At 38.8% G+C, this 19,824-nt stretch overlaps 3 protein-coding genes across 4 annotated transcripts in view; 1 reads left to right on the top strand and 2 right to left on the bottom strand.

The window, feature by feature from the left end:
- LOC100701335 (protein tyrosine phosphatase receptor type H) overlaps nt 1–19,824 on the bottom strand; it is a 574,626-nt gene that overhangs the window by 216,737 nt on the left and 338,065 nt on the right. The window lies entirely within an intron of this gene.
- LOC109194528 (transient receptor potential cation channel subfamily M member 4) overlaps nt 1–19,824 on the top strand; it is a 35,814-nt gene that overhangs the window by 890 nt on the left and 15,100 nt on the right. The window contains exons 2-8 of the mRNA XM_019362682.2: nt 2,320–2,381; nt 2,470–2,647; nt 3,125–3,305; nt 4,878–5,047; nt 6,626–6,803; nt 6,958–7,022; nt 7,124–7,363. Of these exons, the coding sequence (XP_019218227.1) occupies nt 2,320–2,381; nt 2,470–2,647; nt 3,125–3,305; nt 4,878–5,047; nt 6,626–6,803; nt 6,958–7,022; nt 7,124–7,363 (1,074 nt within the window). The remainder of the gene's footprint in view (nt 1–2,319; nt 2,382–2,469; nt 2,648–3,124; nt 3,306–4,877; nt 5,048–6,625; nt 6,804–6,957; nt 7,023–7,123; nt 7,364–19,824) is intronic.
- Nucleotides 13,887–16,073, bottom strand: LOC109203261 (uncharacterized). The gene is made up of 3 exons (XM_019362680.2): nt 15,106–16,073; nt 14,415–14,632; nt 13,887–14,214 (listed from the first exon to the last, which is right to left on the bottom strand). Exons 1-3 carry the CDS (start codon nt 15,363–15,365, stop codon nt 14,027–14,029), a joined length of 666 nt encoding a protein of 221 aa, XP_019218225.1. The 5' UTR covers nt 15,366–16,073; the 3' UTR covers nt 13,887–14,026.

Raw genomic sequence — 19,824 nt, 5'->3', positions numbered from 1 at the left:
TTGCACTATTCTCCACATGGCCACTTGTCACAGAAACATGTATAGCAATAATTTTGATCGACATATGTTTTAGAGAAATAATTGTACAAATAAGGGAAGAAAATGCTGAAATTATTACAGTGTTTCAGCAAAGACCATTTTCTCCCTCAGTTAAGATATGTTAGCCTGTTTTAGCTGCTTAGTAATTCAGTGTAATGCACAACACACCAATTTCAAATTCAAAATATAGCGAGAAAATATTTTTTATATTTATTGTTATAACTACCCAGATTTAAGGCTGTTTTTAGGCCCAATGGGCTGTATTTTTCTTAACAAACAAACCACGTCCCCATTCAAAGGCTTAGTAATTGAACTTTGGTTGAATTATAAGCTTCCTGAGAGTTAGCATCAACAGCGTTTGATGCTCTTTAAAAAAAAATAGAAATTCATATTTAATGAAAAAAAAAACACTAAATGTATTCTCCTATATATATAAAAACCTAAGTTGATTGATTGACTGATAATACATTATTGATCCCAAAGCAAATTGGGTTAAAGCTGCTGGCAACCAGCACCATCTTACCCTTCCGACCGTATATACATTACATAGACATCACATGGGGAAGACAGGTCGGAGAGGTAGCACAATGGAAATACACAATATGAGGAAAGATGAGGAGAAAAGAGAACTCCACCCAGACTGAGCTCCTAAAGGGAGATCAGTCTGAGAACAGAAAAAAGCAACTCAGCACATAGCACATGAATCATCACATCTCACAACATAGAATACATGCATCGGAGGCGTTTGGAGGTGGGGGGCAGTATGTCTGTGTCAGTGTACATGCATATGTGTGCATTTGTGTGTGTCCCTTGAGAGATAGTATCCCTTCAACCGGTTAAGCGAAAGTCAGCATTCCTTCAGTCGATACAGGTGGCCTTGAAGAATAAGGGTAAAGAGTCCAAAAACACACAGTCCTGTTATCAAGGAGAATTTTGTTATTCCCATTAACCTCGGCCTTAGGGCCGTCCAGCTGGCGCCGGTGGGGGTAGCCACATGAAATGAAGATGGTGGTTGTTTGAATTAGTACGAACAACTGCATCCAACTTTACAGTTGTCTAATGTCCATCACTGGTCACCAGGTCTCTCAATTTCCTGTTGAAGAGCCGTGAGCTTCTCTAAGATCTTATCCATGTTGCGTTCAATGAGCACAGTCTGAGTATTCAAGGCCCTCCCCATCGCTTCGATTATAGCAGCCAGCCTTGTGGGGTTTTGAACAGCCGTAACTGCTTTCTTTAATCTTCGATAAGCCAGGGCCGAGCAAGAACCCTGTTATCATGTTTCTGAATAGGTAGATGTGTTCGATATCCTCAATTGACAGTCCCATCAGACACACAACGCGCCAGTTCCGCCACCCATCGATTGTGTAACCGGCAGAGAACGTCCCTCCAGGACAGTTGGGCTTTCTCAAACCCAGGCTTCTCATTGAGAAGAGGGTGTCAATTGCATTAAGGGATCAGTTGATCAAATCCATAATTCTTCTTTAGGTTTTAGAGAACAAGACTGAGAGACTCTTTGAGGGTTAGAGATAGAGGAGACTAGACAAGACATGAAAAGCCAAGCAGGAAAGATAAAGGAGAGGGAGAAGGAGAAAATGTGACCGCCTCCATTAACATCCACATTGTGTTTAATTTCCCTAAGTTTAATGATAATGAAATTGCATGCCTTTTTTTTCTCCCAAAAAGATGGGAGTAAGAGCTGACAATTTCTGCTGGTTTTCTCCTTAACCTTCACAATCCACAAAAATAATAATGAGAAACAGGGTATTGTTTTGTTATATATAAGTGGCTCTTGTGTCCCTTGTTATAAATAGAAGGTATAATATTAAAAACAATAATTTAGTAAGAACAAGGTACAGCCCAAATGACTCTAGTTCATACAAAGGGAAATCCGGGCACCTTACTTGTTTACTTGCTTACATTCCTAGAAGCAGCAGGTAAGCAACCTGTCAACACTGGGGTGAAATACAACCAGAAGCTCAAACATGATGTGGTTGTTTTGAACTGCAGTGTTTCGAAAAACCTTAACTTCAGACACTCAACACACTGTAAAAATGTCAGTACTGAGGGTCACATACCTAGCTTTCATTCCACTTGCATAATAGCAGACTATAAATGAATACCAATGAGTACCTAGGCCAATTTAAAAGTTTAATTTAAAAAAAATTTTGTTTTGACTTGTGGTTTGTATTATTCTACTACAGAATATGTGCATACACAGGCTCACTGTTAAACCAGGCTCAGAAATCTGTATGTTAATCACTTTTTAAAAACTGCTTTCAGAGTTGGATCCCGAAAAACATCAAGAAACGAGTGTGCAGCACCTTTGTAGAAGATTCCTTCAGGTACTGTGACCTCGGCCTTTTGATAGTGACATGTCTGTAATTTGAGTTGACTCTCATAGTGATGTTTGTATCCCTCCACCTCTCTCAGCAGTAGTGAATTTTGTCAGTGTGGTGTTGCGAGAGATGACCATGCCTCTGTGGCTGTTGGAGATTATTTCAGCACAGCAATTTTGAAGCACTGGGAAAGTGCGGAGCACTCCTCTGAACAACCAACTGATGCATTTGGAGAGGTGCAGTTTGCAGGAGCCAGCAAGAGGCACAGCTATGTGGGTGCTTTTATTTTTGTCCCATAACGCTTTATCTCTACAGCCTTAGAGTTTTGGAAAATGTGAACATGTTTTAAAGGAAAATTCCTGTAAAGGTGTAAAGGTGGGTTAAATAAAGATCCAGATAAACCCAGAGCTCTGGTAGTCAGTACTTTGAGTCTTCCTGACCTTCAACCTACTACTAAACAAACAAAGTCAGTACCAGAGTAAAGAACAAGCCACTCCTTAACATATTGGGGAAAGTTCCTGTTAAACCTTTAAAACTGACTCTCCCATAGTTTTCCTGACAGTAAAAATTGGTCTGGGCTCTAATGGGTTAAGGGTCATTTTCAGTTTCAAAGTTTTAATCACAATTTAAAGGTTGAAACAACCAAAGCGTCATTTTAGCTTTAATACTAGATCACAATTCATTACCAAGCCTCTTTGTGTTGTTGACATGTAATTGTTTCTTTTAATCCATCAAATGTCTAAACTTAGTTCCTGCGTCTGTCATGGAGCACTGAGCCTTTGGTGGTGTACAACATGTTGACAACCCATTGGGGTCTTCCTGCACCCAACCTGGTTGTTTCTGTTGTGGGTGGAGAGAGCAGGACACAGGTGAAGACCTGGGTACGGGAGGTCCTCAGACAGGGACTGGTGAAAGCGTCACAAAGCACAGGTAAAAACTTTATGCATCTGTCACTCTGTCAGTGCCTCATCTATAATGATTACAGTGTGCTTGGAATTTCTGTGAGATGTTTGCTGAAATATTTTATTGTTGGTTAGCAGATGCTATCGTAATTTCCAGATGGTTCCCTTTACCATATAAAAAATGTCTAAAAGAATGCCTTGCCTTAACTTTGTTTAGTTTCTAGATTTATAAAGCTGTAAAAGGAAATAGCAGATTCTGTTCACCTGGACATAAGTTTTTCAGCTATGAAAATATAGCTGAAACATTTCCTTACCTGGATAACTGAGCATGCATCAAGATATGTAAGTCATCTTAATGCAATCACATGTTAATGATGGCCAAACCCCATCTTGCAGTCATCTTTGTAGAAGATATTATACATCCTGCAGCACACCTGGGATGTCAGGTATCGCTGTTAAGCCCTCTGGAGATGCAGCGAGCGTAAATAAAGCAGTTTCCCACTCAAGACACCAGGATGGAAGTAATATTGTTTACGCAATGGGTTATACTATAAGCTCTAAAAAAAAAGCATACTGTACTACTAGTCTGGTCCTACTGTTTGTACTGAAATGGCAATTTTCTCTTTGACTACTGTACCAAGTGCAGGTAGCACATGGTAATACTGATCTCCTGTCACTTGCTGTTCTTTCAAAACAAGTACAAGAAGCAATGAAAAAATTGTGCACACAAATATGCAAGTTGCTACATGGCTCACACTAAGTAAACATGCTTATTGGATAAGATCAGGACAGGGCGTGGCAGTGAGAAAGCAAACATGTTGCTTTTGTACTTTAGACTTGCCATTAAAACACGCTGCATATAAAAACATTTTTTATGCATCTTTTTGGTTTTTCTAGTCCTTCTAGTGCTCTTAATTCTTTGACAGATAAACACACAGACCGAAACTCAGACTCCAGACAGGCAAACTTAACACAGTGACTGGGGAGACATAGGGAACATGGCGACAATGTTGACATGAAATGTGAAGACAAGTTAAAGTAAACATGGAAGGCAAAGGAACAAAACCTAAGAATTAAATTAAAGAATTAAATGCCCCCCCCCCCCCCCAAACCCCTCCCCCCCCCCACAAAACAACAACAACAACACAAAAAACAATAAAAGGTAAAAAAAAAAAAGAAAAAGAAAAAAAAAGAATTAAATGGCCCATACATAAACACTGGGTCACCTGACCCAGGACCATGACAGTACTATTAGTGAAAATGATAAAAATAAATAAATAAAATAATACAGTTTCACAGCTTAATACATTACTTTTGTTTGATTTTTAAGCCTATTCAAAGAAATGTAACAGAATCTTTAATAAATAATAGGTATGAAGTTGTGCAAAATGTAAATAACCCCATTTATGGACAACATATTAGCTAATGGTATCAAATATAGAGATATGAGATTTGCAAATTATCGTAAAATTATTATTCAGGTGTTATTTACATTTTACACAGCTTTTTAACATTTGGGAAATATTAAGTGGCATGGCACAGTAAGCTACGTAGTATACAGGTTAAACCAGGAAATTTACCATCTACTTGTTTCTCTCAGGTGCATGGATCTTAACTACAGGTTTGCGTGAAGGTGTTGGCAGGTGTGTTGGACAGGCAGTAAGAGATCATGCAGCTGCAGCATCTTCAGTGTCCCTCAACAAGGTGGTAGCGTTGGGGATTGCTCCCTGGGGCCTTGTGAAAAAACGAGAGCAGCTGGTCAACCCTCAGGTAGTACAGACATTTACACGTTTAAACATGTGTTCACCTTTATTTTACAAAAAGCTCACTTAAAGATTTAATTTACATTTCTCATTTTAATTGATTTTTTAATTGCTTATAATTAGTGTAAATATACGTCCTAATTTTAAGATAAGTAAGATATTGTCTTGATGCATGCTCAGTCATCCAGGTAAGTAAATCCCAAAAAGTTGATTCTGTTCATCTGGAAGTAAGGCTTTCAGCGGGAGAAACATTACGTCACTCATCCAACTGTCTTCTTCAGTCTTAGATGTGTGCAGGTTTCCCCAATCTTATAAACAGTACATGTGCATAATGACTGAAACTAGCACCACTGAAGAACAATAGTCTACAAGGTCAGTTCCTTGAACACAACCACTGATCATTGATCAATGCCCATAACTACCTTTCCAGTACACTATATTACTCTGTTTGTGTTGGGGGACCCGATTGTTGCGTTGGACCAATTTTTGGCAGTGTGTTTTGGATTTGAAAGCCATGGAGATGCGGTGTTTAGAGAAAATGCATTTCAACTGTCTCACTAAGGGTTTTCACTTAGACAGCAGTTGTCCTTCATCTCTGCTGGACCAGCTGGAACTTTCTTTAGGTGCCTTTCCAGCTTTGACAAATGTCCAGCTGGGATAAACACATTTACTCAGGGCCTTCTTGATATGATGTTCTTGTGATTGCGTAAGCAGCTTACCCAAAACTAGGAAGGGACCTAAAGAAAGCTCCAGCCAATCCAGGTGAGAAGAAGGACAACTGCCGCCTAAGCAAAAACCCTTAGTGATTCTGTATGTGTCAGGAGTATCGGAAGAGTTGAAACGCATTTTCTCCAAACACTGTGTCTCGGTAGCTTTAATACCCCAAAAAACGATGCACCAAAAACCAGTCCACCCCAAGGGTCGGGTCATGACACAAACAGAGTAATAAAGTGGATGCTGTTAAGTGTCAGCAGGATTGCCATGATTTATACATCAGGGAAACTAAACAGCTTCTGGCTAAAGTGAATGGCACAACACAGAAGAGCTACCTCGCCAGGCCAAGACTCTGCAGTCTAGTTAAACCTACAGGCCAATGCTGTGATTGCAGCCATTCCCCAACTCTCTCTAGATGGCACTCATGGCCACTGATTAATGGTCATTGATCAGTGCTAATGACAATATGCATATTAATGATCAAGAAACTGACCCAATGTTTATTCAGTGGTGTTAGTTTCAGCCATTATGCAAATGTACTGTTTATGATGTTGGGAAAACCTGCCCTCAGCTGAGGCTGAAGAAGTCAGCTGGATTTGCAACGAAGTGTTTCTCCCGCTGAAAATGCTACATCCAGATGAACAGAATCAACTTTCTGAGTTAGTAGGATTATGTGAATTTTATCATTGAGTGCTCAAAGTAAGGCAAATCTATACTATGTACTTCATGTGTGTAGTCTTGGTACCAGGCTGTATTTGTATCTCTTATTAAAACGCACAAAAAAATCCAAAGGTTTCAGGCTTCTATTACACTGTAGACAATTATCTTAATTAAAGAAACACTGTAATAACAGTTTTTTCTTCTTTTGTAGGGAAGCTTTCCTGCAAAGTACTATGTCAAAAACATTTCCCGGGACTCCTGCTACCTGGACAACAACTACCAGGCCTTCCTGCTGGTGGACGATGGGAGTGTGGGACGCAGAGGAGGAGAAACAGATTTCAGAGCCAGACTGGAGGAATACATTTCCCAGCAGCGCACAGGCATATGGGGTGAGAGATAGTACCATACTACGAGTACAATATTTTATTAAGATTTATAAGATTATTATTCAGCTGAAGTTAAGTGAAATTTACTTGTGTTTAAGTTAGTAAAAACATTTTATCAAGATTGAAACGTGTTAAAAATTGTTGTATCTCTTTAAAGGAAGTGGCAGCATTGACATCCCTGTCCTTTGTATGCTGATATCAGGGGAAGCAGACATGCTGAAGGTACAGTCTCTGCTTTATGTGTTGATTATCACAAAAATGTTGTGACTTAGTATTTAAATTGTGGAAATGTTTCTTTTGATTGTTTTTGTAATGTCTTTCAGAGAATGGATCTCTCTTTGAAAAACTCCATCCCCTGGCTGGTTCTGGCTGGCTCAGGAGGCTTGGCTGATTTCCTGAGTGATGTCTTGGAGAACCTGTCTTCAGCTCCAGCTGTGCCGTCCTCTGGTGAAGGCAACAATGACACTCTTAAAGCTCCCAAGGTGGATCTTAAAGACAGAGTGGCAGAACGGTTTAAGAAGCATTTCTCTTCAGAAACACAGACCGACAAACTAATTGAACAGGTGAGTGCTGACAACAGAAACATTGCATTGGCTTTTAGTCTGCAAAAGAGTTGGAGGAAAAACTTTCTGCTTTCTGATCTTACTATCAGTGCGTCATGATCAAAATTCCAAATTTATTCACGTGATATTTTTTTGTGTAGTAATTTAAACATTTATTTCTGTCTCAGTTTGTCAAAGACTGTTGAAACTTCAGGCTGTTATTTGGTTCAGCATAGTGAAAAGAAAAAGTTAACTCACTCACAAGCTGTGATTATGGGTGTTTTTATAGAACCAAAGCATACATGTAGCATATATATGTATAATGCAATTGTTCAATAGCACTGGATCAAATATAGACCCAATACCCCTAAAAAGTAGTTTTACAATAAATTATTGTATTAGTGTTGAGTGTGAATAAAAATGTGATTATTTTTTGAAACATGAAACAGGGTATTCAATTACAAAAATTATATAGCAGTAGTCAGCTATGTACGGTGGCCCTGAAGTGCAAACCACAAAAACAAATCACAAAATGCACAACAAATTGAAAAGCGCAACAACAAATTGAAAAGCGCAAAAACAAATTGAAAAGCGCAACAACAAATTCACTAAACGCAAAAACAAATTGAAAAGCGCAAAAACAAATTCACTAAACGCAAAAACAAATTGAAAAGCGCAAAAACAAATTCACTAAACGCAAAAACAAATTGAAAAACGCAAAACAAATTGAAAAGCGCAAAACAAATTGAAAAGCGCAAAAACAAATTGAAAAGCGCAAAAACAAATTCACTAAACGCAAAAACAAATTGAAAAGCGCAAAAACAAATTAAAAAGCGCAACAACAAATTCACTAAACGCAAAAACAAATTGAAAAGCGCAAAAACAAATTGAAAAGCGCAAAAACAAATTGAAAAGCGCAACAACAAATTGAAAAGCGCAACAACAAATTGAAAAGCGCAACAACAAATTGAAAAGCGCAAAAACAAAAGAAGAATCACAAAAACAAATTGAGAAGCACAATTACATTAAGAAAACCGGAAAGGGTAGGTACCAGTCGGCAACAGGAGACATCACTGATTGGATGTCCGCGCTGTTCGTCTTTGGAACCGGAAGTTACTCTGCCTGTAGCGCATTTCTTTTGAAAAACGGCGGAATGTTTTGTCCTAGCTATGGGAAAAGTCTGGTTGAGGAGTCACCAAACTTTTGCAGCGGCTGTGGCGAGAGGCTTTATCACGCATCTTGCATCGGAGACACTTCACTCCCATTGAGTAAGTTAATAAGCATAATAAAATGTTTGTTATTTATTGATTTATTAGCCTAGCGTTAGCTGTTTCCAGACCATAGCAGACCAGAGGGCTGTTCCACTAAGCGAGCTCAGAAAATCGAGGCTCATTTGAAAATGCACGCAGCTATCAAAATGACTGCTCAAGACCTTTCTAGTAGTGAAGGTTTGAGGGCAGTTCTAGTGTTAACAAACCTCGCAGCTAGGGTGCCACGGACCAGACTTGTCCACAAGCATATTGCATAATGAATGAGCAGAAAGACTGCAGGTTAGCCTCGTTCCTGGAACCGAATTTGGGGCAATCGAGCCTGGATTTTCAGAGTGAGCCTGGCTTTTGGGATTAGCTTGCTTCGTGGAACAGTCCTCTGAGCATTTCCACAACTGAAACGATAATAAATTAGTTCATTTATTATGTTTGGTTAACTTTAGGAACTAACACTATTATGTGTCTATACATTAAAACTTACTGGTGTAGAATTGTATTGTTCAATAGTATCAGTTACATTGTCATTCCTTGGTAGAAATTTTCTAGTGAGATTATTCAGTGTTGTCCTTATTTGCGTGTTGTGTGGACAATGGAATGTCACATGAATGAATGTCTTTAATGTGTGACATTGTAGTACATTTTTCCTTTGTTTCCCTTTAGCATCACAGACTACCTCAAACTGCCCGACTCCAACCTTCAGCACCTTCTTAGAATACAGAAAAAAGAAAAATGAAGAGAGGCAAAAGTTTTCTGAAGGGAGGAAGGGCTTAAAGAAAAAGGAAAAAAGAAAGGTTCAGGTAGTTTGGCTAGCTCTGTCTGAAAACAAGTTGAGGTTAATTTTCTAATGACATTCTTTTGTTATTCCTTAGGGGAGTTGTGTAAAAAATGTTCAGTGTAGTAAAGCTATCCAGAATAAGAACAATTGTTTACGAGTAATTGTACATTTAGGTTGTCAGGAAGATCCCTCTTTTGCAGTTAATAAATATTCAAGTTTGAATAGATCTGCTTAGAGTCATATTAGTATCTACTTGGCCCATTGTTCATGTCTTTTAACTTACAGATAAATGTCGGCTTGATGACCATTAAAAAGGGTGGTTTGAAGCCATACCGTGGAAAAACTATTTTCCTAACAACAGACCCTGACGCTACTGCCACAAGTATGCTCAATCAAGCTGTTAAAAAAATGAAGGACTTTAACAAAGATCTAAAAGATGGACCTTTCCTTCTTCTGTATCCGGATGGCACTGAGGTCATTACTGTCCCTGGAACACAAAGACCATTTACACTTGAGGCTTATAAGGCTGAAGTTGGCAAGCCTTATCAAAGAATCACTGTTTTCATCTGCTTGAAGAGTGACTTTGAAGATGGTAAGCTGCTAATGTTTGTTTGGATTTTGACACACATTCCCTTAGTTTCAACAAATGCTAATTTTGAAATTGTGAAATGATAACATTACGCATAAAGCACCCAAGTCAATAGCATACCTACATTAAAATGGTGAATGGCCTGTATTTGATATAGCACCTTCTAGGGTTCTACAACCCCCCCAAGACACTTCACAACAAAACCAGTCATTCACCCACACACATTCACACACTGCTGGTGATTAGCTACAATGTGGACACAACTGTCCTGGGACTCACTGATTGAAGCAAGGCTGCTGTACACAGATGCCACCTATCCCTCCACTACCACCACCTGGCATGGAGGGTGAAGTGTCTTGCCCAAGGACACAACGACTGTGACAGACTGAGCAGGGCTCAAACCTTCAACCTTTTGATTACAGGGCGGGCTTTTAACTCCTCTGCCACCATTGCTCCCTAAATTAGCTTGTATATGTTATGTTTCTTCCTGGAAACATGAAATTCAGCCATTTTTGGATCTACTGAGTCATGAGTTTTAAATGCTAACTTTATGCCTTTCGTATTAATCTATTATTGATGATCAAATAAAGTTTCATACATTAGTATGAATTTAGTTAGCTTAGCTTAATTTGTTTTCATGTTTTGTAGTTGGAGAAAACTCAGACTTGTCTGACTCTGACCCAGAGATTGTTATTAAAAGGCCCTCTGAGTTTGATCTTGCTGATACACTGGTAAGTACAATTTAAAATTTTTTATAGAGTTTTCTTGTTGTTTAGCCACCACCATTTGCCTCAGTTCAGTAAAACAGTTAATAGTTATATGTGAAATACATTTTGTGTGTGTGTGTGCGTGCTCGCGTGCGTGTGTTTGTTTGTTTGTTTCAGCCATTGGAACTTCAACATGAAAGCAGTCCTTTACAGAAAGCGGCAGAATATGAGTAAGTGATATTTGAAGAACATGTAATCTTTTACTGTTTTTTGCCTACACTTTGTATTAATGAGATATACACTTTTGTCATTCATTCTGTATATGGTTTTTGGAACATGGACTACATAATACTTGTATTGCTTGTTTGTTAATCAAGATGCTTAAATATTCTCAAAGTGTCAATTAATATTTTCACAGTACACAACAAAAATGCTTTTCTTTGTTCTCTAAGGAAGGGTGCTGGGGATCTTGTGCTTGCTAATGAAGTACAACAGGTAAAAAACTATTTTATTAGTAAAACAGTGCAGCAGACAATCTCCACCGCCTTTACTTTGCAATTAGATAACGATTCACTGTTTGCTGAGCCCCCAGAAGAACCTGTGTTAGTAATTTAAACATTTGAATCCAATTAACCGCCATCTTGTTCTGTACAAGACATCATGCAATCATGAGAGAAGTATATATACCTTTAAAAAAAAAGTTTCCCTTTTTTTAGAGACACCAATTTGCAGGCACATGGAATTATTGCAAATTTGGCACTGGAACTTGACCACAAGAAGGTCAGCAGGTTCAATATATCAAGGTCAGCTGTATAGGATGGAGCTGTTAGAGGATTTCGACGCAGCACATACTCTGACAACTACGACATGTTCATCAAGTTTAATGATGATGCTGGCAGCTTTGAAGAAGGTTTGGATACAGGTGGCCCGAGGCGTGAATTCCTCACACTTCTTATGGGCAGTCTGCGAAATCGCCCCATCTTTGATGGACCTCCAGAGAGCCGTTATCTTGTATATAATTCAAGAGGTGGATGTTTTCTCCGTAATTATTACAATGGAAATTTTAATAAAAATTGGCGTATTTTTTTTCATTAGCATATTTAATAGCAATTAACCATGATAATTATGTGCCCTGTATAACAGCTGCCAGGCAAGATGAGTACTTTTTAGCAGGAAAGATGATCGCTGTATCCATTGTGCATGGGGGACCAGCACCACATTTCCTCTCCAAGAACCTGGTCAACCACATCACAGGGAATCAGAGTTTCAACGCCACTGTAGAAGATGTGCAAATGAGGAGATCACAAAATTCTACATCAGGTAGAAAATTACCTAGGCTCAGGGAATGGGTTTACTTAGAAGACACTTGGGGCCAGTTTAAAAGATTTAATCAGGATAAAAGTTATCCGGGTTGGATCATATCTTGAAAGTAGGTTCAAGGTAGATTCTGTAATCTGAAAGGACAGATTTCCAACTCCCAACAACACAAGTGAAATAACAAATTGATTATTTTTTTAATCCAATGTTTGAATGAATCGTAAAAGTAGTGAAAATTATATTTTTGTTTTTCTTACAGTAAACCTTTTTTTTTTTTATAGGTCCTGAAAGCTGAATCAGAGGAGTCTTTGCATAATCTTATTTTGCAAAACAGCACAATCTTCCAAACTGCTGGATGCCTCAGAAACGTCAAGCCTTTTGAGAAACAAGCATTTGTGGAGGAGTACCTCAGATGGTACATCCTTGAAAGAAACCAAAGTGTCATTCAACGGTAAACTCATTACTCCTTTTAAATTCAGGATGGCCAGTTGCTCATCACAGCAGCCACTGACATTTTCAGACCTTCAGATGTATATGAAAAAACTGATTCAGTAGCATCCGTGTGATCTGATAAACAACAAGTTAATTCCTGAGCCACTGTCGCACGCTATTAACCTTTTGACACTAGAACTCTAATTTAGTATACATTTATTGTTCACAATGACCCATAATAATCATAGTCATGCAACATGATTAATTTTTCAGTTATTTATAAAAAGAGGTGATCCCTTGTTTGACACACTTGTTTATTCCAGTGTGAAAGCACTATTTTTTTAAATGCTAAAATACCAATGAGCTCTTCTTTTTTTGCTGTCACAGTTAATTTCTGAGCGCTATGAATTGTTTTTGTGTATGAATGATTCTATGCATTTGAAATCTGTCCAAATTTATAATGAAAGATCTAGTAGGTAAAGACATTTAAACACAATTTAGAAGACTGCAATAGTTATAGCTATAAACCAATTATTAGTTATTTGTCTATCCTTTGCAGATTTAAAGATGGACTGGAAAGTCTGAATTTTTTAAGTGCACTGCAACAAAATTCCAGTGTGCTGGCCCCACTCCTATGCTTCTCTGCCAAGGCCCTGACTGCTTCAGAACTGGAGGGCATGTTCAGACCAGATCTCAGCCCAGCAGGAAGCAACAAGCGGCATAAGGAGGTCCTAACACTTGGCTTTTGGGCAGATTATCTCCTTGATTGTGAAGGTTTGAATGACCATTTTTATTTGTTTATAGTTTTATGAAAGGAGAGGTGAGGAAATAAATTTTCTGTAATGTACTAGTGTTTACTTTCTTCTTTCAGAGAAGGCAACAGCAGTGTGTCTGGAAGATTTGATGATGTTTGCCACAGGGCTGACGGCAGTTCCACTGGCAGGAATGACACCACCACCATGCATCCAGTTTTTAAGTGTTTTGCCTTTTCCAGTTGCAAACACCTGTGCAAATACTCTGAAGCTACCCATCTGTGACTCATACAGCATCTTTAAGGCCAACATGGACTTTGGAATTCAAAATGCTCCAGGATTTGGATGTTCTTAAATCAGCAAGGTCATCAAGTTACAGTTACTGAGTTACCCTGTTAGGTTCAGCTGCCGTTGGCATACTACTTAACACATTCATGTGACAAGCAACTTCCATATTGTTAAACATTTAGTTGTTTTTTCTGAATATTGTGTATGTTGGAAAAGTGACAGAAATGCTGGACACTATTTGTAAATGGTTTTATTAAAGAAAATTTTAAATGTTTCCTTGTGGTTAAATGTTAATATTTAAATCCATGCCAGTTGCTATATATTATGAACAATATTATATTCAATTTAGCAAGAGGGAAAGGAAACACTACTAACATTTAAAAATGAAGGAAAAACAGAAGGGCTGGAGCACTCAAGTAAGTCCAAAGGTTTTATTAGGTGCAAAAAAAGGAAAGAAACTAACGTTTCGACACCGTGTGTGTCTTCGTCAGAGTAACTCTGACAAATGTCATTACAAACTGAAGTTCAGTTGGTATCTAAAACCCAGCTATGTCCTTCAGGGCCAAATACAGTTCTGTGGCCGATTCCCAGTCTTGTGGCTGCTGCAGTGTGTTTTGTTGTACAGCCTGTTGTAAATATTCCCCAATGTTTGGATCACCACACAATCCAACCAGTAGCCCCTCCTCGGGAAACGCATCCAGTTCCCTCTCCTCAACAGCAAATCCACAGTCTCTTGAACCATATCTGCAAAATGAAAATAGAACAGTGAAGGATTTTTGCTGACAATATGGAACTATATAAATCAACGCATGCGGTGACATGTTATAAACTGCTCTATCATACTTATGTGTAAAATTATGAATATATATTAACCAACTTAAGCAATAACAACACCTTGCATTTAGTTTGATGCAAAAGGTTAATTTTGTTAAGAACTCAAATACCTGTGAGGCAAGAGATAGAGTTTGTTTGGAATCCCCCTGGACACGATGCAAGTCTGCTTGGCCGGATCCTGTGTTTGTTCCAGAGGTCTTTGCATTCATCCAGGTCTTTCTGTAGAACCCCTGTGAAGCAGAATCTCAGCAAGCATTGGAGTTCGTGGCTTCCATTGAAGTTTCCAGAGTCTCTTAGGTCTCCAAAAAAGTCCATCCAAAACTGAGACCTGGGTATATAATTAATATTTAAGAATCAATTTAGCTTTGTTCTTGGTCATTTTATAGGGTTTGTTACATTTTGGTCCCATTTAAAACATGCCACAAATGGATGTCAAACAAAGTAATGCATATTAGTTTTCCATAAATATTGTAGCGACCCTGCAGTAATGTTCTTGTTAAAAATGCTGTATTCTTTTCACTCTGTTCTGTGTGTTGATTGTGAGGAGTGGAGAGTTTGGTCTGAGTTTTTCATTTTGTATTGGCGTCGTTAAATCTAGGCAAGCATGCTCATTTCGGCACAACAGCTGACAATGACCATTTTGAGTTCCTGCAATAAAGTGACGGCTGTTAACGTCTATCTCATCCAACTTTTCAACACGTCCAGCAGGACGCTACTCTATTTTCTTAAATGCATGTAAAAAAACAACAATCTGATCAGCTTTCACTGTAGCTTACACCTACCAGACACAAATGTACCCACCTTCCTCTTCTGAAATAAGACCACCATGACTCGATGCGCTGATTCCCAGTAGATGATCCGTAACTGTGGCTTGACGATCCAGCATAATAGTCCGTGTGCGCGTGACGGAGGGTACACTGTATTGCTGCCATAGTCCCATTCTCAGTCCCGAAGTCTGTTCGTAATCTCATTGGTATCGCACCAAGACTCTTTACACAGTTTATATAATTGTGAGCTATAACAGCCGGGTTGTTGTTTGTTGCTCCACACACAAGCCACATCAGTCTTCTTGAAAAGCCATCTATACATCCTGACAGGGTTTCAGTTTATCATAGCCATCTACATGCCATATGTAATTGGGCCCCATGGAGTGATACGTGCGTCTTGTGAACCTCCTTCGAGTTCTCAAAGCGATTCCTTGAGGATTTAGTTGTCTCAACAGCCTCATAACTACATCACGCTTGACACGCAGCTTGTGTTTTTGTTTGAGAACTTGCCACATGGTCCGATATCCAAACAACTGTCCTGGTCCTCGAAGCTCGGACAAAATGGCACGCCTCACCTCAGGAAGTGGAGAATAGTTGCCTCGTCTGTACAGTCCAGATTCTTTTAAATGTGTTTTCAGTGTACGCATACTAATTGAAATGTCATGATTACACTTGAGCATATCCAGTATCACCTCGTATGTATGTCCTGAATCAAAAATATTCTCGAATAGTGACAGCTATGTTTGGGTCACCGCTAATGTTCATGTTTGAAAATAATGCGCTACAGGCAGAGTAACTTCCGGTTCCAAAGATGAACAGCGCGGACATCCAATCAGTGATGTCTCCTGTTGCCGACTGGTACCTACCCTTTCCGGTTTTCTTAATGTAATTGTGCTTCTCAATTTGTTTTTGTGATTCTTCTTTTGTTGTTGCGCTTTTCAATTTGTTGTTGCGTTTAGTGAATTTGTTTTTGCGCTTTTCAATTTGTTGTTGCGCTTTTCAATTTGTTGTGCGTTTTGTGATTTGTTTTTGCGCTTTTCAATTTGTTTTTGCGTTTAGTGAATTTGTTTTTGCGCTTTTCAATTTGTTTTTGCGTTTAGTGAATTTGTTTTTGCGCTTTTCAATTTGTTGTTGCGCTTTTCAATTTGTTGTTGCGCTTTTCAATTTGTTGTGCGTTTTGTGATTTGTTTTTGCGCTTTTCAATTTGTTTTTGCGCTTTTCAATTTGTTGTTGCGTTTAGTGAATTTGTTTTTGCGCTTTTCAATTTGTTTTTGCGTTTAGTGAATTTGTTTTTGCGCTTTTCAATTTGTTTTTGCGCTTTTCAATTTGTTGTTGCGCTTTTCAATTTGTTGTGCGTTTTGTGATTTGTTTTTGCACTTTTCAATTTGTTTTTGCGTTTAGTGAATTTGTTTTTGCGCTTTTCAATTTGTTTTTGCGTTTAGTGAATTTGTTTTTGCGCTTTTCAATTTGTTTTTGCGCTTTTCAATTTGTTGTTGCGCTTTTCAATTTGTTGTGCGTTTTGTGATTTGTTTTTGCGCTTTTCAATTTGTTTTTGCGTTTAGTGAATTTGTTTTTGCGCTTTTCAATTTGTTTTTGCGTTTAGTGAATTTGTTTTTGCGCTTTTCAATTTGTTTTTGCGCTTTTCAATTTGTTGTTGCGCTTTTCAATTTGTTGTGCGTTTTGTGATTTGTTTTTGTGGTTTGCACTTCAGGGCCACCGTAGCTATTAGCTGAAAACTTGGATTAATTTGGCATGGCGTGCAGTGTGCTTTTAAAATATCTAGGGCAGGGGTCGGCAACCTGCGGCTCCGGAGCCACATGCGGCTCTTTAGTCCTTTTAGTGCGGCTCCGCGTTGTTTGGGAAAATAACTTAGTTTTTTTAAGTAATTAGCTGAAGTGTATTTTATTTATGTTAGTTATTTTTTAACTTGTAGTTCTAAATTGGAAGATTATTGTGATATTGAAATATAAATATAAAATTATATTCTATTATTTTTTGATCGCTCAAAATAAGCGTCACACTTGCGGAAGCCGGTGTACCCGCTGAAACGCCGTGCATTTATCGAGACTTTCAACCCCAGGTAAACCAATTATGGATCTTCGGATCCACATTATGTCAGCAGCTATTCTCCACCGTGAAGTATGTTAAAAACAAACACCGCTCACGCCTCACAGATGACAGCTTACAGTCCTGCGTAAAGATGAAAGTGACTTCGTACAGCCCCGATTTGCAGACGCGGTGCGCAGAGGTTCGGGACCAGAAGTCTCATTGTAAACAAATCACGGCAGACCCGACGATGTTTCCATGAACATGCTTTTCAGCATCTCTTTATTGACCACTTTTCACACACGGTTGCTGTATGCATACAGCCGGCTGTAGCTTTTCAGCTCACAGCCCGACACATACCATCACAACAGCAGAGAGAGCACAGACGTTTAGGCGGCGAGGTGTGATTGCGGGTGCCGATCAGGTGCGTCCTCCTCCCCACACATTAACCAGGGAAAATATATATTTAGGCAGAATTTTGCAAATATCTATTTTTCATTTTTCAGCAGCATAGTGCTTTTTTTTTCCAATTATTTTTTAAAAGTCAGGTCAAGGCTCCAAAAGCCCAAAGGCGATATAAGGGTGGCGGCTCACAACAGTTTTTGTTTGCTACATGGATCATTTTAGTTCAGCTGGGTGTCTTTGCTTTTGTTATATTTCTTTAAGAGTTCAAAATGTGTTAATTACATAAATAAAATGTAATTTTCTCTATAGCACTTCATGGATTTCATAAGCACCACACCTTAGTTGTTCACACAAAGCATAAAGGTAAAGAACAATATATACAGTGTTATCTTCATTTTAGATGTCAAAAAGTATTTGCGGCTCCCAGTGTTTTTTTTGCGTGGAAATCACGTCCAAGTGGACAAAGTGGACAGGTTTGACCATTGTACCTGACATTGATTATTTTCAATGAGCTTTTTAAATAACGGTGATATTTGTGCTTCTACCCATTTCTTTACACTCTGAGAGAAAAATGTGAGTAGTAAAATACTGCTATTAATATTTGCCTTAACTAAGATGAGTGGTTCTATGTAGACCGTTCTTGACTTATCAGGTGTTGGCACCCTGTTCCAGGACGTGTGTTCAAGAATCGCTGATTTTAGGAATAAGCTGTGAGGCTGAAAACTCAGACTTTCATGTACAAGAACAGCTGATCAGACTGAACATACTCAGAGTTTATTGAACTAAGTTAAGCGCATGAATGTGATTACACAGAAATTACTGATGGACTGTGATATTTGTTGTTCAGCCAACAACGTACTGAATAATAAGAATAATAAGAATAAGAATAACTTTATTTATCCCGAGGGAAATTCTTTTGTCATGTACATGCTCAAAGCAGTAGGACAGACTGTGGAGTAGATCTGCCCTCAAGTTTGTTTCTTATTAAACAAAAAACTGTTTGCTAAAGTTTATGATCAGTCAATAATAATACTAACAACAACAACAACAGCAACGGCAACAGAAACAACAAAGGCAATAATAATAGTGATAAAAAATTCTGTTATTCAAGACTGAACTGCTTAAAGACACAAACTCTTCGTTAATGTTACCATCCATCCATCCATCCATCCATCCATCCATCCATCCATACATCCATCCATCCATCCATCCATCCATTTTCTTCCGCTTATCCGGGACCAGGTCGTGGGGGCAGCAGCCCAAGCAGTTAAGCCCAGACCTCCCTCTCCCCAGCCACCTCCTCCAGCTTATCCGGAGGAGCACCAAGGCGTTCCCAGGCCAGCCGAGAGATATAATCTCTCCAGCGTGTCCTGGGTCTGCTCTGAGGGCCTCCTCCCCTCCTCGTTAATGTTGCAATATAAGCATTTATATTCTGATTTAATATTAGCCTTCACTGATAGATTGTCACTTCAAGACAGTCACCTTTCACATTTAACTAAAAAAAAAGACCAAAGAAAAGAAAAATGCAGGGCAGCTTTCCTAGTCTTTAATGAAGTTTTATTATAAAATGGAAACACATTATAAATGTATCAGAATGAAACATTTTAAATAAGGAATAGGTATACAGATCTTGTAGGGACACAATAAGCCACTATGAACAGATCTGTCTGTGAAAGTTCTAGGTCATCCAGGTCATCGTAGTCTAAGGAGCTTGGAAAGAAAAGCGTCTGGACTTCTTTGAGTTGCTTGAAGATGTTTCACCTCTCATCTGAGAAGCTTCTTCAGTTCTAGGGTCAAATGGTGCAGAGTCCCAGATTTAAACCCTGTGGGAGTATCCCCCCCCCAAGAGTGACAAAAGGGACCCCTCATGATCCTGTACCTAATCACATGAGCCAAGGTGTGAAAATGGGTGTAGGTCACAATCAGCCAAGGTTTCGGGTGAGCTCATTGTGAAACCTAGCCCCACCCTATCATCTGATTTTCTGAGGTCAGATGGCCCAGGATGTGAGTGGGCATTAAGGTGTCTGGGAAGGGGCATTCCCACAGGGTTTAAATCTGGGACTCTCCACCATTTGACCCCAGAACTCAAGAAGCTTCTTGGATGAGAGGTGAAAGGTCTTCAAGCAAGTTAAAGAAGTCCAGTCCAGATCTAGATGTGATAAGCTGGGAAGTGAACAAAGCCGAAGTGGATCTGGTCTGGTCATAAACTGTACTTAACAGTTTTTTATTTAATAAAAAATTGAATTTGGGACGATTAACTCCAGAATCTTTTGCTTTAACTATCACAGGTCCATAGTAAACT

Source organism: Oreochromis niloticus, linkage group LG8 (assembly GCF_001858045.2).
Source record: "Oreochromis niloticus isolate F11D_XX linkage group LG8, O_niloticus_UMD_NMBU, whole genome shotgun sequence".
NCBI lineage: Eukaryota > Metazoa > Chordata > Actinopteri > Cichliformes > Cichlidae > Oreochromis > Oreochromis niloticus.
Note: the sequence above shows the minus strand (reverse complement) of the source record. Positions and strands in the feature narration are given on the sequence as shown.